We start from the raw sequence: 16,471 nt of genomic DNA on the forward strand, positions 1-16,471 counted from the left end.
TCGGTGAACTCAACCTACATTTGAGATCGTTAAAGAAACCGAGGGGCCAAATAGAACCAAAATAGAGAAAATACTAAAAAAAATAAGTTCAGTATAAATGTAAACAAGTTTCAAACATACACTTTAGCTTCTCAGTATAACCTACAGAAACTAGCTTATCGTCTTCATCATGAGAGCAACCAAGCCTAGTATACCAAATATTGGAAGATAGGGTGAGTAGTCGTGCCCCAGAACTCATCGTTACAGCATAGGGAGGCAGAGATGTTGACCAAATACACTACTATACCAGTCACATAAGGAACATTTCTGAGGCTAGACTGCTGTTTTGACAGAGGCAGATCAGAGGGAAGCCACTCAGAACTGTGCAGTGAAATAGCTTAGTCACAGTAACTTTGAATACTAAAGATAAATAAGAAGGATCAAGACTATTTCTGGTACATAAAACCATAAACATCAAATACATACACAATATAGTAGGCCCCTTTTATTCAGACACAGGATGGCTGCACAAAGTTACTTTATTACAACATACATTCACATCTAGTTTGTTACATTTATTAGCCCAATTTATTTAATTTCACAACTGTACAATCCGGTCATGTGACTCATTATGTAGCAATGAACTTTTACAGAAATAGTAAAAGTTATCTTAAGACAAAGGCAAGTGTTAAAACAAAGAGCAGTAAACAACTTAAAGCACTACAGCTAGGATGTGGGAACTTTTCCCCTCCATCCGTTGTCTCTGTGTCCTCAACCAGCCAGCCTTACGGTACTAAATACACAGGGATAAAAGTTAGAAGGACTGCTTGAGCCATGCATGGTCTAGACTCGAGACCATGCTTAGAATTCATCCATGGGTGAAAATGTCACTAGATTGGGCAGAGTGAGCTCCTCTCGTGGAGGAGAGGAAAAACCCTCCAACTGGTCCAAGTCCAGAGAAAACACCTTCCCACCATAACTTTTCAACCCTGGGCTCATTCTTCTTGCTGACATCAAGACATCAGACTCGGTCTCCCTGTCTCCCCCTGTAAAGGGGGACTCGCCCAAAATGGCCAAGCGTTTTCGAGCCATTTGGAGGGCAGTTTCTGCTTCAGGAGATTGTGCAACAACTGGAGGGAGCACAAGTTCTTCCATCTCTTCCTGGACTTCTTTAAGTTGATCACTGAAGTTGAAAGAACAGTCATTTTCCATGTCTGGAAAGGTCTCATGGGCAATGCTGAGCTGTATGATATTGCTGGAGCTTTGGTCAAGAGCCTCCAGCTGAGAGGAGTTCCAGGTGACTGTGGAGTGAAGGGAAGCCCCCTGCTGGGAAGGAGGGGGACTGCATGGTTGCAGGTCAGCACATGACACTGTAGAACCACTCGGCGAAAACGGTTCTGGACTGTGGCTTCTCTCTTTGGCCTCAGATGTAGGTGTTACGAGAACAGAGAGGCAATCCTGGCCTCTCCCATGCTTTTTCTCAGCCTTCCCTTCTTCTACAGCTTTCCTCCATGAAGCTCGGACATCCATAACTGGAGAGGAAAATAAAGGGAAAAAAATATGGTACACAAGACTCACAATTCAGAAGACAATGCTAGTGTATATTAAATGTATTGTGTCATTTTCTGAAACTGTTGCACAGTTGTCACTAAATTGGAGTAGAAACAAACATTTAAAAAGTAGCAGGGAAACATACTCAAGCTTTCTGGTGTGCGAGGCAGTTGTTTCTTGGTTGTGAAAGGATCTGACAATGTGTTTAGCAACTGCTCAAGCTCCATACCGCTTCTCCTACCATCCACTGGACTCATTGTTACAGCTTCAGCAAACTTTAAAAAAAAAAAAAAAAAAGTAAAAAGCATATTGAATTATAAGAACAATTAACTTCAAAACACTCAAGAACAGAAGGACTGTCTGCTCCGTATCTGTCCGTAGCGATTTCCCTCAATTCGCCCCGGTCATCAGAAAGCAGGTATGATCTAGGGAGAGCTAGTGATGGGCAGAACATAGTTTAAAACTGTCCATGTATCAGTCTCCCATACATTTTTGTACATCTTTACCTTGAAATGTGTCAGTTTGAGAATAGAATAAACATACCTGACTTGCCAGGTTGTCATATTCCAATTCTAGAATCTTAGCCTTTGGCTTTGCAGCAGATGTCTTAGTTTGTGAAGTAAAGGGTTTCCTATGGCTGGCCTGTAGATTGCAAAAAGTAAGACGTTTTTCCATGCTGGATATTTTCACACAAAGCAAATTCTTATAGCTACTTGGTAAATTTCTGTTGCAGCTTCTTTAATAGGTCACCTTAGTGGTCAAAAAGCAGATATGCTACAGTATAAGAATGTGCTGGAAAGCTCTGCAACATTAGCTCTCCTCCATCACAAGTCAGAAAGTGATTGTGAATTTAAGTCATCAGAAAGTCAGTGTTCAATAACAAAATATATAACAAAAACACCAGAATCTTTGGTAATTCCAACCCTACTTGAACAGAGCTCGGAGTGGGAACAACTGCTGGGGATTCAGCAAGGCCAGTCAGGATTTCAGGATGGGTCACATTATGTGCCCTGTGAGCTGACACGCACTGTGGTGAGGTAAAGCAGGTAGAAAACAAGTCTTCAGTTTTGTCCGCAGTTAGGTGAGAGCTGTTGGAAACAAATTTCCTTGTAATGAGAAAGTCACTAAAATCAGCCAACAAATAAAAAAATTGACAGTCTAAACTCTTGTTAATATTTTTTTTAAAGCAAGGACAGTAGGAAATCACACCTTGAAAAGTCAACTTCCTTTTTGGCTTCATCGAACAAACAAGGTTTTTCTTTATGGCTCTGTTCTGTCAATTCTGTAAGAAACAAAAAGCGTTTGGCTTGGTTGCACTGAGGAACATGTAACCAAAGAAAGCCAAAAAAAAACAAAAAAAAAAAAAAAAAAACAGAATCTAGACAAAACAAGTCCAGAAACTTACCAGGAAACTTCGCTGGATATCCTGAGAAGATACTAGCCTTAAAAATAGCTTCACAGGCTGGTTCAAATGATAAAGGTGCCATTGGAGAAAGGAAGTCCAAAACCTGTAAAACATACAAAAAAGACAAGGCAAGCCTGGTTTATAACTTCTTGCTTTAACAAACAAAATGCAGAAGGGCATTTAACCACAAACTCCCTTTTCAGAAGTTAAAATACAATAAACAAACAGTGGAAGCACTTCATTTTAGATGGAGTTTAAACCAGTCAATAAAGCATTCTTCAAATCAAGTAAACTGGTTACTCATATACTTACAGGATCTTCCTTGAGGAAAGAAATCAAGGGAGTGTGCCTCAAACACTCAGCCCACTTCCTTTCCCAGTCCAACTCCAGTTTCTGAATTGAGCTTTTAGTCTGTGGTACATCCTCCTTGACCAATTTACGCCTAGAAAAACACCACATAAATTTAAATGTGTTCCCAAGGCTTTGGAAAAGAAAAAAAAATACCCATACAGGTGAACATAATCAATTTAGGCACTACAAATCCAATACCCATTATAAGTTAAGGACAGAACTAACTAAAGCTCAAAATGCAGGAAGAAAATATGAAATTAAGGGTTTATCATTTTTTCCCACTCCCTTCATTCATTACAACTGCATCTCCCCTAGGCTTTATATTACAGCAGGAGTGTCCAATCTATTCTACAAAGGGCTGGTGTGGCTGCAGGTTTTCACTTCAAACAAGCTGAAGCACACCTGAATCCACTGTTAAATCACTCATTCTTAGTCTTCAAACGTTATCAGGTGATCTGCTTTGTTGGTAGTGAAAACCTGCACTCACACCAGCCCTGCGGATAAGACTGGATACCCCTGTATTAGAGCAAAAATTGGTCTTTCCCTGTGGGTGGGGTCACAAATTGCTCGCACCTGAATCCAATAAACAGCTCATTAAAGTAGAAATCAATCGTAGCAGCTGGTGTAGCCGCAGGTTGTCATTTCAATCAAGAGGAGCACAAACAGCACTTATTCTGATAGTTCTAATGTGTTATTGCGTCTGTCCAAAAAGAAAAACATACATATGTGCCTACTACCATTCTGTTTAACCGATACCTCATGTTTTTCAGTGTCTCCTTTGAGCGGTTCATGAGCAAAGCTTGTTCCTGAAGAGTCTGTTGGTTGAGCCGTAAAGCGGGATGTGAAACCTTGGCTCGCTCTTCATTTAGGAGACTCAATCCCACATTCAGAAGCTCTAACAACCGCAGGAGGACAGGTTGGTCTCCCTCATATAAGCTTCCAGTGCTGGTCTACAAACAGCAAAGGGAGAAAAGGGATGAATGTGACACATGAAGTCACATTAGTCCAGCAATCTTAGCTGAAATATTCAACATAACAGTTTACTAATACAGGTTAGATTACATGTCATACTTGACGATAACAAACATGATGCCTGGCAAGCCACAAAACAACAAGAACCTCTATTTAGTGCCAGGAAGATAAAAGATCTATTCTCAGCTTCTCATAAAATAAGAGTGCAGTTATTCTGCAAAATTTTACCAGGAAAATTCTCTGAGATAGTAAAGAGGGGATAAAATTCAACATGCCATGCCTTACCTGATGTGATAATCTTTCCATTCGCTCCAGCAGAACTGCAGGTATCTTCACACTGCTATCCCTTCCATCTAGTGCATATTGGTCCACCTTCCCCTGGATCACACTATCCAACACGTTTTGTTCTCCTTCTAGGCTGGACAAGGTTTTATCAATCTCAGCCCATAAGCTTCGAACCTAATAAAATCAAAGATGAAAGTCAAGTTTGATGGAAATTGGTACCACTGTGCAAAAAAAGATGACACTGAAAAATGTATTGCATATAGATGTGAATAGCAAAATGTTTATCTTCAAAAGTATGATTAAATGTGGGTCAAAATAATTATTCAGCCAATGACTTCTATATATCTGCATTACATATGAATATCAACATTTGATGTACATTACACATCTTTTTGAAAGTACAACAAACCTTGCATTGAATCTTTGCCAGCTGTTCACTTTCCAAGTCCGTGTTGTTCTCATGTTTCCTATAAGGAGAAGTCATATCACAAGAGGGTGAACCACTTATAAATAGAATAAATGGCACAAAAATGTTTGTACATAACATAGAATGAGCCTCAGGCTGTATTTGTCACTTTGACTCTGGTCACTAATGATAAGAATTCTCAACTGTGACAATTGTTATTAATATTACAGTGTAGCCTACGAGCCTTATATACAATTTAGTTTCCAAAAAAGTGGGGATGCTGTGCAACATGTAAATAAAAACACAATGTAGAAATATGCAAATAATTTAAATTCTATATTTAATTTAAAATAATACAAAGACAGCTTATCAAACTTTGAAAACTTGAATTTTATTTTTTCTATAAAATATGCTCGTTTTGAATTTGATGCCAAAAGATTTGGGACAGACGCAGGTTTACCACTTTATCACCTCATTTTTAAAAAAACTCATGTTCTCATTCTTGCTTGAAATAGGATTTCAGCTGCTCAAAATTCTTCTTTGCCAAATTTTTCTTGTCATAATCCACCAAATGCTTTCAATAGGTGACAGTTCTAAACTGCAGGCAGGCCAGTTTGGCATCCGGACTCTTACACTACAGAACCATGCTGTTGTAATACATGCAAAATGTAGTTTGGCACTGTCTTGCTGAAATAAGCAAGGCCTTCCCTGAAAAAGATGTCGTCTGGATGGCAGAATATATTGCTCTAAAACCTGTAAATCATTCACCATTAAAGGTGCCTTCACAGATGTGCAAGTCCCCCTTGTCATATACACTAATACACTCCCTATGACGGATGCTGGCTTTTGAACCGTGCGGTGAAAAGCCAGATGGTCCCTCTCTTCTTTAGCACGGAAGGCATGGCGTCTGTTATTTCCAAAAAGAATTTCAATTTTTGATCCCTCAGACCACAGAAACCTTTTCCACTTTGGCTCAGTCCATATTAAATGAGCTTGGGCCCAGGAAAGGAAGCAGCTTCTCTGGATCCTGTTTATATATGGTTTTATCTGCATGGTAGGAGTTTAACTAGCATTTGTGGATGCAGCGATGAACTCGAAAGTGTTCCTAAGCCCATGCAGTGATTTTCCCCAAGAATCGTGCCTGTTTTTAATGTAGTGTCACCTGAGATCCTAAAGACAACAGGCAGCCAATATTGGTTTTCAGCCTTGTCCCCTGCATACAGAGATTTCTCTGAATTTTTGATATTATGCACTGTAGATGATGAAAACCCCCAAGTTCTTTGCTATTTTCCGCTGAGAAACAATATCCTTGAATTGGTGCACTATTTGCTCACTCAGTTTTTTTACAGAGTGGTGAACCCCTCCCCATCTTCACTTCTGAAAGTGAAGGGATGGGATGCTCTTTTCAAAGAAATCATATTACGTTGTTGACATTTTGCAGTGTCCCAACTTTTTAGGAAACAGAGTTTAAATATTTCAAAACTAATATGTTGAAGTGCAGAGCCTAAACATGTCAACTCATTAAATCATCTGTTTGTGCATCACAACATATATCTAAAATATCAATGTAAATAATAGAAATGAGAATATAAACCATAATATACATCTATACAAGTTGTGATGTACATGTGATTATTGAAAACCACTTGATGGCATTTGTACCTTTACTATGAAAAATTAGCACTTGATGAAAAGCACAAGACTGGATACGAAAATTATGCATTTCAACCTGGACATCTAGTTGTGCGAGTTGAACTAAGTAATTAATGCAAAATAGGTTTGTAACTCAACCTGGTCCTTGAACTAAACTGGCTGTCAGAAATGGTTCGATTCTACTGCATCTGAATTCTGAGTTAAGACTTACTTGAGCAAATCATCATAGTTGACTTCTTCTGCTTTAAGGTCCTTCAAAGACTTCTCCAAACGTCTGCAACAGAAAGACACCAAGTCTCTTTGAATGAACTCAAGTTTCTCAAAAAAGAAAGTTATAAATCCCCATGAAGACCATTCACTTTCTGTACAATATTATTTATATTTCTGTAGCAATAATAACTGTTGCTAACCTAGCCCTCTTCTGATAGTCCTGAATAAGACTGTCCTGCTCCACAGACACTCTCTGAAAAAGTCGCTTCACCACCTGAAAACGCTTCATTGCCAGCTCAGGAGAGCTTGCAGGAACAGCTGCAGCCTCTGGAACCCATGTGCCATCTAAATGTTTGACAGAGCACAACGTTTGAGGGCAGTACCTTGCATAAAACATAGCACAAATCCTATAGCCTATCTAAAATACTGTACCTGTGGTGAAAGTCATCATTATTTTTCGCATGACATGTTTGGCCAAGTGAAGCATCAAATTGACGAATCTTGGTCCAGAAGGAGACAATAAATGTGATGCCACCACCTTGGGAAAGTTGCTCCCTTCTTCATTCTAAATACAAGACAATAGTTATGCAATTATATTTCTTCTACACTATGTGTGTACAGCTCTTTTCAGCCATAATTGTTATTATAGGTTGATCATGTAAATAATATACATTTTTTTTTGCCTTAACAACAACAACATACTGCTATTTCCTGGAGCCATCCGACTGCCACCTTACGAAATACAGCATCTGCCTTGTGATCCAAAACTGGCCAGCAATGTCTATGTGACAAAACAAATGACTGTTTCAATTAGACATCAAACAGTAGAGATTACCCATCAGTGCAAGTCTTCCTTTTTCAGTTGTAACCTACCTGAATGCATCCTGTGCACGTGAAGGGTTCAGCTTCTTAAACAAGAAATGGATGACAATGTAGAAAGCCTCTTTGTTTGGTTTATCAAACATGTTCCTAGCAAACAGCAAACAAGATGGTGAGTACAAGGTGCTTGAGAATTTATGGCCAAAGTTATTTCACTATGCCACAATGTTCTAGATATCTAAATAAATCATATTTACTATGCATACAGCATGACTAGCACAGGCAAATATGCCACATTTCTGCATAAATAAAAGCAAGGTGTGTCTGCCGTGGACAGTACGTTCTAAAAACTACGTAAACTTGATGAATTTCTTTGGACATTGAATTGGACTGTGACCCAAGGACTCAAGAGTGTATTCTCATTTTTACCATCTGATGAAAAATCAGAACACAATGAACATTTTCAACTTACTGTGTAGTAACAATCAGTTGGCATGTGGGTTTTAATGTTAAATTCAATAATAATCAACAATGTTATGACGATCGCACATCTTGTGCATCATGAAGTCCCGGATGTACAGATATCTTTAGACACTTTGTTCCCTGCTGTTGTACTGCCATCATTTTTACCTCCTGGTTGCATAAAAAATGTCATATTTATTATTACAGAAGTTTATCCTATGTAGAAGACGTTGGCTTATTTTCACATGTAAAATCAACAACATAGGTCCAGGAGTATTCAAACCTTTGCCGCATGATTGTACACGTACTGGAATTCCTTAATAGTTCATCTAACTTCAGTTTAGTGAAAATAATTTTAAAAAGTTATCCCATGTGAAATCTCAAGTAACGGATAAACGACAAAACTACAAAGTACACTTGGGGATAAAATCTCTAGTACTATACCGCCAGTATGTGAAGAAAGTCATTCAGTACTTTTGCCTTATGTCGGTTGAAGTTACTTACACTCCGAGATTGAGATGCTTGGAGTTGGTTTTGTTCGCCGTGTTATTGGCAGCGTCGAGGTGGAATTCGAGACTCTGGAGAAACCACCACAGGTATTTACCGTTTGATTCCTGAAGATGAGACATCATGGTGGCTACATAAACCAGTTAAGCGGATACTTCGTCCGGCGAGTCGGAGAATCAAAACAACAGCTAACTGACCGTCTGCGGGACGTTACCGCTGGCTAATGTTAGTAGCTACGGCGCGCTGCGCTGTCCGGAGCATTTCCGAGTGTAAAAAGTCCGATAGAAAAAAATCACACACGAATATTTACTCTCCGACATAACAATAACTCAGTAAAACCTTCAATGTATAAATCCTCCGCATTTGTTCAGCGGCCGCCGAACTTCGCTCCGTCCACCATTTCCCACAAACCGCCAAAGTGTTTGAGTCAACTGCGCCACTCCGGAAATCAATTGTAGCTACATCCGGCGAGGGAACGTGCTGCGCTGCTTCGGGCGAGGCCGATCTCCGATCTGTATATCATAAACATTCAGCGTTTAAACCCACGATGACTTGGAGATCAGAGAGTCTGCTCCGTAGTTTTAATTTACAACACTTTCACTCTTAACAAAGTGTATTTGTTAAAAAACTTTTAAAAAAACTTGTTAAAGTTTAAAAAACTTGTTAAAAACACTTTCCAGCTTGGTCCATAAAGGCACGGATGGGTGAGTTTGGTGTGAAAAGACCTTGACTGGCCCACACAGAGCCCTGACCTCAACCCCATCCCCATGGGAGACTGCGAGCCAGGTCCTCTCGTCCAGCGTCAGTGTCTGACCTGACAAACGCGCTTCTGGAAGAGGCCTCTGGGTTTACAGTGGGATGCCATATAAGCCCCTATAGGTGCCCCAATGCTCTTATCCGTATAATGTATTTTTACTCGAGTGCAGTGGCACTGCTAGGCCAGCTTAGCTGAACTTTAGTTTAACGTTATTTAGTTCCTCTTTCCAAATAAATGTACATTAGTATTTAACTGTACCTTGGTATCTCCAAAGCACAATGTGCTTTGATAACAGAGCGCGACCTGGGGGAGGCGCTGCTGCTCAGTTGTTACCCTCTTTCTGCTGTGTGACCAGTGAATTAACTAATACCATAAGGTGAGAAGTGGAGCCCCGACTTGGATAATCACATCAGACCTTCCAAGCTGTAAGCCAGTAATATCATCCATCCATCCATCCATCCATTTCTCCGTCAGGGTCGCGGGGCCAGTAATATCAGACAATGTAAATTGTAAGCCCATCATATCAGATCTGGGGGAGGGTCTGCTGTTTTACTGGCTCCTCAAAGTACAGACAACAATCAGTTTAGGACCTTGGACCTGGATTATTCAAATCTATAATATAATGTAATGGATTTGTGTCAAATTGTGGTCAGTGTAGCTGGCTATTGGTTGCCTTTTAGCTAACAAGCTAACTTTGTTAGGCAAAGAGCACGTGACAAGGCCTACTCTAGCATTAGCTAACTAGCTGACAAGCTCTCTTCTTTAAGAATCTGAAGAAACGTCTCTTTATAGTGGGAATGTGAACCAGCATCACGGATAGAAATGACATTATTGGCAGATCTTTATATTATTTGTTTTTACATTTCTCTTCAGTATTTGGAAGCACGGACACTAATATTTGCTCTACGTTATTGTTTTAATGTCGGTGAAAAGGTCATAGAGTGTTGATCGTAATGCAATTTTATATCCGTTAACCCCCTTAACGTCCCAGGCTCATTGCTCTGTAAATACTGGGACTTCCATGCAAACTGGTTGAGCTATTCTTAGGTCATATAGTTAATTGTGTAATAAAACGTTGGGCCAGTCGGAGATCCCTGGCCATTTCATCGTAGCCTTGAATGGCTGCAGCTCCATTGAAGGGCAACTGTAACTGTAACCAAGCTAAAGCAGCAAAGAGGTCTGCTTGGGGGCTGAGAACACTGGTATCTTAAAATCTACTTACATTAAAATTTCTGAAAAAATTATAAACTAACTAATAAAAGCAGTGCTATAATTGCACGTTAGTGAGAGCAAGGATAGTGAACAATATGGACCCATTCAAATAGTAGAAAGCAACTGCCTAGATGCTTCTGTTCCAGATTAAAGGCATTAACATGAATGCAAAATAATGACCAGCAATCAAATGAGATATTTGTAAGGTATTTATTTTGATATTTTGATGTGAGGACAGACTTAATCTGTTCAAAACTCATCCTCAGAGTTATCACAGTGCTCAACTGATGACATATCAGGTTCTGAGGCCAGATCTGAGAAGGTAAAGTCAGGCACCTGTGAATGGTATGGAAGAAAGTGGTACTCCAACATTATTCAAATTAAAGTAGATTTTTTATATATATATATATATATATATATATATATATATATATAAATATAAATAAATATAGACACTTCTATATATAATTCCAAGTCAAACTGCCATTGAGTAGAAGAATTGGTTTTTCATGTCAGGGAAAAAAGGAGAATAGATTTAAAACATATTTAACAGAAAATAATCCAGAAGCCTGAACACATTTGTCAGTATTTAGTGTGCCCATCCTTTGCCTTTGCTGTAGCTTGAGAGACTTGCGGTCAGTTTTTCAAAGAACTATGCAGGGATATTTTTTCCACATCTCCAAAGTTCAGTCTTAGAAGCCGATTTTTTTGTTTTTTTACTGTTTTTGTTTTATACCAATAACAAATTTAGACTCAACAGTCCATAAAATCTCACTTCACGTCTTGGATGTCCAATTTCAGTGGTGGTGTGCGCATTTTCATTGTTTTTTTGTTTTTTTTTGCAGTAACAGCTTCTACACAGCTTGTTGAGTTGTCTTCTCACAGTGGATTTTTTTCAGATTTGAAACAAGAGAGGAGTTTCATTTTGTCCTCTCTCTCAAAGATAAGCCATTTTACATGACCATGAGAAAAGAAAAAAAAAAAAGGTTTTGTGGAAGCGTTAAAGTGGCAATAGAGTGCACAAAAGTAAAGAGTGGACAAATTAAATATGGATACATTTGATGTTATACTTAGTGTTGTAGACTTTTTGTAGTTCTAGGTTAAATGATTCCTGCTTTTTGTCGCAACATTGAAAAATGAATAATTTGTTTGGACTGGAAACTGAATAAAAGAAACAGCATTTGCAAAATACACAAAAGACAACACACTGCAACAAAATGTTATGTTAATGGGTTTATTAGAAATGTAGAAATACCATAACAAAGGAATGCATTACATAAGAAAGCTTTTTGTGGTTACCACAACATTGTGATTACACAATCACATCAAAATACATTGTTAAATTCTTTATCTGTGGTGTGTCTGTTGTAAACTAGAGTTAATCGAGAACATCGTGCAAATGTGGCAAACTACCATTTATGTAAAGGATGAAAAAGATGGACATTAGCAGGATGTGGTGTTAAGGAATGCAAATTAGAATCATCTCCACAAGATAACATGGGCTTAGCTGAAAGTCAGAAAGCATTATGAAAGCCTCAGAGTTAGTGAACTGATGTTCCTTATCAAGCTGCTGCATCTATTGGGACTTGGTATCCCTTGCTTTTTTTGACTGTGTGTTGGAACTTGCGCTTTGCTCCATGCGGGGGTAAAATGGACCTACCAGCCAGTTAAGTGGCGTGTTGTTGACCAAGTAATCCAAGATGTTGTCAATGGAATCTCTCATCCGGTTCAGCTGAACTCGAGTAGTGGTGAGGACTGTATCGGACATGTCACCCAGAGCTGCAGTTTTACTGAATCTGGTATAGACCTCCATGGCCAAGTGACTGATGGAGACGGCCTGCTCTTGGATGTTCTGTGGAAGCCCCTGGAGGCTGGACACAAATGTCAGACAAGTGGTCTGTAGCTGCTGGGTCAGGTTGCGGGTGATGGCCAAGGTACGTGATTCAATTTGCTGGAGACCAAAAGAAATGAAAGTGTGAATGAGGTCAGGTACATATGTTTGTCTTATTGTTATCTATCAGTAAAGGTGTATCTGTTAACAAAAAGAAATGGTGTCTGTACCTCTGCCTCACTGTCTGGGTCACTGTCACTCTCCATGGTACTCGGAGATCTAGACCTCCAATCCATCAGTGTGCTCAGTTTGTCATGCATCTTCTGGTTGGCACCATCAATGTTCTTTTTTGTGTATTCAATCTGATGAATCAAAACAGACCATTCAATCAAATGTTCTTCTGTGCCGTCACACTAATCTTCCCTATCCAGTGGATTTCATGACAATATTGGATTGTAATGAAATGGCAAGATAAGTGTATTAAGTATTTACGACTTGGCAGATTTTAGATCAGATGGCCAAATGAATAAGCCACTTGTTTTGCTTTTGTGTCAAGGGCCAGAAAGTTTAGGGACTAATCCCCTCCATAATTTAGCATTCTACATATTTCATTTTGTGAAGCAAAAACAAAAACTAATATTCTTTACATTTTTGAAAAGGCAAATAAAGGAAAGAATGAGTAAACTCAAACAATCAGTGCTTCATGACAAACGAATAATTTGTCTGGACTGGAAATTGAATGAAAGAAACAGTGGACTCTGGCATTTGTAAAGTCCATCATTATCCCAAGGACAGCATTTTACAACAGAATGTTGGGGAGTTAAACAATTAGTGCTTCCTCCCAGAACCGAGACCTAGATCAATAGAGCTCATCACTAAGAGTAGAAAAATAAATGGCATCTGTCTTGGCTTGTCACGCTACATACCATGTCCATGGCATGGTTCAGCTGGGAGATGGACTCTTGGCTGCGTTTCTTGGCATCATGAACCTTGGTGACAGCTTTCTGGTATGCCCTCTGTCGCAGCTTGGTAGAGAGAGAACCCAGTCGCACATAGTAGCTGGGTTCATCTGTGTCACTATCAAATCCTATGGTTGAATTTGTCTCACATTCTGCAAGAGGATGGAAAAAACAGTATTAATAAAATGAGGCCAAGCAGATGCTGTTTAAACGTCTGGGAATTTCCTTAGGAGTGATCTAAACAAAGGATTAGTCATGAAAACAAAAAACTGTTTATATTTGCACTCAAGGGCCTCTTTGAGATGAGCTTGGTCAGATGACCGATAAATTCATTGGCTTAGAAGCTGTTTTCTGAGCAAAGAGGAATAATTCTAAGTACTTAGGGCATAGCTAAAAGGCTTGTATAACTGATCCATACAAAAATGAGGCATGTAATCTCCCAAAATAGAATGCTGACATGAGGAAATACCCGTTTCAAGAGCATGTGACAATTAAAATGCACAAGAGAAAATATGGGATATTACAATGGGACAGTTGCAAATGTGACAGTTTACACAGAGTAAACGTTAATTTATACAAGCCTATTCACTACAGTTAACCAGAAAATGCTTTTTTGCTACATTTCTCACCTTGCTTAGCCTCAGTTTCAGGCAAGTAGCGCTCTACCAAGCTTTCAGAAGTGCTCAGAGCAGTATCCATGCCGCTGCTCACCAGCTTGCCCACTCGGCTCTCCATGACCGTGTAGACACCACCACTGACCACCAGTCTCGTTTTCACAACGCTCTCCTGCACTGCTCCCCTGGTTCTGCCCACCACTCCACTCAGGGTAAGAGACACAGTGTCCTTGGCCCCATTCATAGTTTCAGATACTGCTTCTTTGGCACCAGTCACTACTTCTTTAGCACTGGCGACAAGCTAAAGAATTAAAGAAAAGGTTCATCGTATAGAAGGAAAAGTGAATCATTAAACTCTGAGACATGTGGTTGCTATTCAATTATTCTGTAATACAATTAACATCCATGTTATTTGAAAGTGAGGACCTGAACTGGGGCCGTGAAAGGAGGCCATGATAAAGATTACTGGAAAACCATCAGACAGAAAACATTTTGTTGAGTCATTGAGTAATGTTGGCTGACCTGTTCAGAAGGCTGATGAAGAAGTGGCAGTGTCTTCTCAATCTTGTCAAGACCCTTACAGGCAAGGTCATTAGCCAGAGAGACTAAAGAATAAAGGTGTACGAATTAGAGAGAACTTGTTTTGTGTTCATCTCAACCATAACTTCTCTGTAGACATGTTCTTATTTTTCTTTTCTGCCGAGTTGAAGTCTTTTTGTTACTTTATCTTCATTCCGATTGGGACTTCTGGAGTATATCTTAATGTAAAGGCTTTATTATGGATTTTGTGTGCAACCTGGCGCTACATAAATAAAACTCATTATTTACTGACACAAATCAGTCCTGCAACTATACTTACTCTGAGGTTCCAGCTTGCCAATGATTGGTAAAGCACTGGTCAGGGCAACTGAAGTGAGTGATTTCACCCCCATCTCTGCAGCATCGAATATGGACTTGATGTATGGATGGTTGTCTTTGGTGTTGCAGTACACGTTGGACACCATGTCATAGGTGGAGCTGACCAGGGGGAGGTTGGCCACTCGAGTAACCACATTCTAAACATGATGAAAGGTTAATCAGTATAATTTAACCACAGGTGCACATTAGTTCTGGAACGATCTTGGAGCTGGTTGCCAATTCTGTCATGCTAAACACAAAATATGACACCTATTCTATCAGGTTCTCACACAAATGGTTCAATAAATGTTTAATAGTTTAGTTATCTGAGTAGGACAGAAAATTCTTGAGTAAAACCCAGAGGTCCTGGAATGAGGATCATGCCTGTCAAGTAATAGCTTTAGGAGAGGGAACACAATATATACACACAGAGGAAAGACACTAAATGTTCTAGCAAAGAAAAGAAGAAATGATTCCTTCAGTTAAAAAAAGACTAACCTTCCTTGAAATTGGTCCTTTATGTTAATCATTTGCAGCACACTTTTTTAGTATTTGTTAAAGGGGAATTACACCAATTTTTCAACATTTCTGCATAATTAAATGGTGAAGATGTAAACAGTCATTCAGAGTTTTCTGATGTGAAATGCTCCATTCTAGAGAAACGTACTGAGTTGAATTAGTTCACAGGGGCAGGAATAGGATCCAGATGTCGGAAGCATTTAATGCCTGTACTTGCTACAAGACTAAAAGACTAAAAGCTATGACATGAAATGACTGCAAACGTGTTGTCTGATATGAGACATTCCTATACAATGGTTTTGAAACATATGTTTTTTAAAAACATATTTATGGCGGACAGGTACATAGATGGCACTGTAAGCCAAAATAGTAATATTTACTTGTTTGAACTATTACATCATTATCATCGTTGCATATCATTAGTGGCATTGGTTCCACTTCTCACCATTGTAAAAAAAAAAAAAAAAAAAGTTTTCCCACAATACACCTTTCATCACCAAAACTCGGAGTGACTGTTTACAGCTCAACAATTTACTTATGCAGTAATTTTGAAAAGTCGGTGGAGTTGTCCTTTCAGCATCCTGCTATCAGGAAGCAAGTGTGCTACTGTACAGTACGAGCAGTTTTATCTTCCGCTTTCATCAATTTTAAGAAAATACAACGTGAAGAGAATAAATGTGGCGCACAGAGCAGCATTAGGAACACGATTAGACTTTCACTGCGCTGTGTAACATTTTGAGAGGATTTTAAACACACCTGGGTTGTTATTTCCATAGGAGCCATCTTTCACTGTAGAAAGAGAGAAGAAAGTCAGGTAAACCAGGTTCGAGGCTGTTACACGGATTCTTGAAACTACCAGAGGGAAGACTGGGAGCAGACAGGAGGAGTGAACGCGGTGGGAAAATAAAAGCTTTTAAGCTCACCTGTATCGCTCTGAGTACCGAGTACAGACAGGCTACTGGCCAAAAGCGAAGTTCGGGTGTCCTGTCAGGAGAGTTCAGCGCGCCTGCTGGGTGTCTCTGAGAGGCTCTGCTGCTTTTATACTCTCTCACGGGAGTTTGTGGCAGCTGACCAGCAAAAGA

General features: G+C 39.4%; 2 protein-coding genes and 1 non-coding gene across 4 annotated transcripts; all 3 read right to left on the minus strand.

Annotated features, from left to right (window-relative positions):
• Positions 1–469: 469 nt before the first annotated feature.
• Positions 470–9,035, minus strand: haus6 (HAUS augmin-like complex, subunit 6). The gene is made up of 16 exons (XM_017712561.1): positions 8,598–9,035; positions 7,686–7,781; positions 7,515–7,593; positions 7,245–7,377; positions 7,013–7,157; positions 6,814–6,876; positions 4,953–5,010; positions 4,544–4,717; positions 4,043–4,236; positions 3,248–3,377; positions 2,936–3,038; positions 2,740–2,812; positions 2,459–2,618; positions 2,074–2,172; positions 1,676–1,805; positions 470–1,511 (listed from the first exon to the last, which is right to left on the minus strand). Exons 1-16 carry the CDS (start codon positions 8,723–8,725, stop codon positions 841–843), a joined length of 2,436 nt encoding a protein of 811 aa, XP_017568050.1. The 5' UTR covers positions 8,726–9,035; the 3' UTR covers positions 470–840.
• Positions 1,885–2,015, minus strand: LOC119262742. Its single transcript, XR_005129874.1, has one exon.
• Positions 9,036–11,787: 2,752 nt separating the features above from the next.
• plin2 (perilipin 2) lies at positions 11,788–16,471 on the minus strand. 2 transcript variants are annotated; one of them, XM_017712563.2, is made up of 8 exons: positions 16,313–16,471; positions 16,146–16,178; positions 14,833–15,028; positions 14,496–14,578; positions 13,989–14,274; positions 13,327–13,511; positions 12,631–12,762; positions 12,146–12,520 (listed from the first exon to the last, which is right to left on the minus strand). In XM_017712563.2, the coding sequence occupies exons 2-8, from the start codon at positions 16,170–16,172 to the stop codon at positions 12,146–12,148; spliced, it is 1,284 nt and encodes a 427-aa protein (XP_017568052.1). In that variant the 5' UTR covers positions 16,173–16,178; positions 16,313–16,471. The 2 variants fall into 2 exon arrangements, with proteins under 2 accessions (XP_037400810.1, XP_017568052.1); XM_037544913.1 differs by lacking the exon at positions 16,313–16,471 and having other exon boundaries at positions 11,788–12,520; positions 16,146–16,172.

The sequence above is a fragment of the Pygocentrus nattereri genome, chromosome 2 (assembly GCF_015220715.1).
Source record: "Pygocentrus nattereri isolate fPygNat1 chromosome 2, fPygNat1.pri, whole genome shotgun sequence".
Taxonomy (NCBI): domain Eukaryota; kingdom Metazoa; phylum Chordata; class Actinopteri; order Characiformes; family Serrasalmidae; genus Pygocentrus; species Pygocentrus nattereri.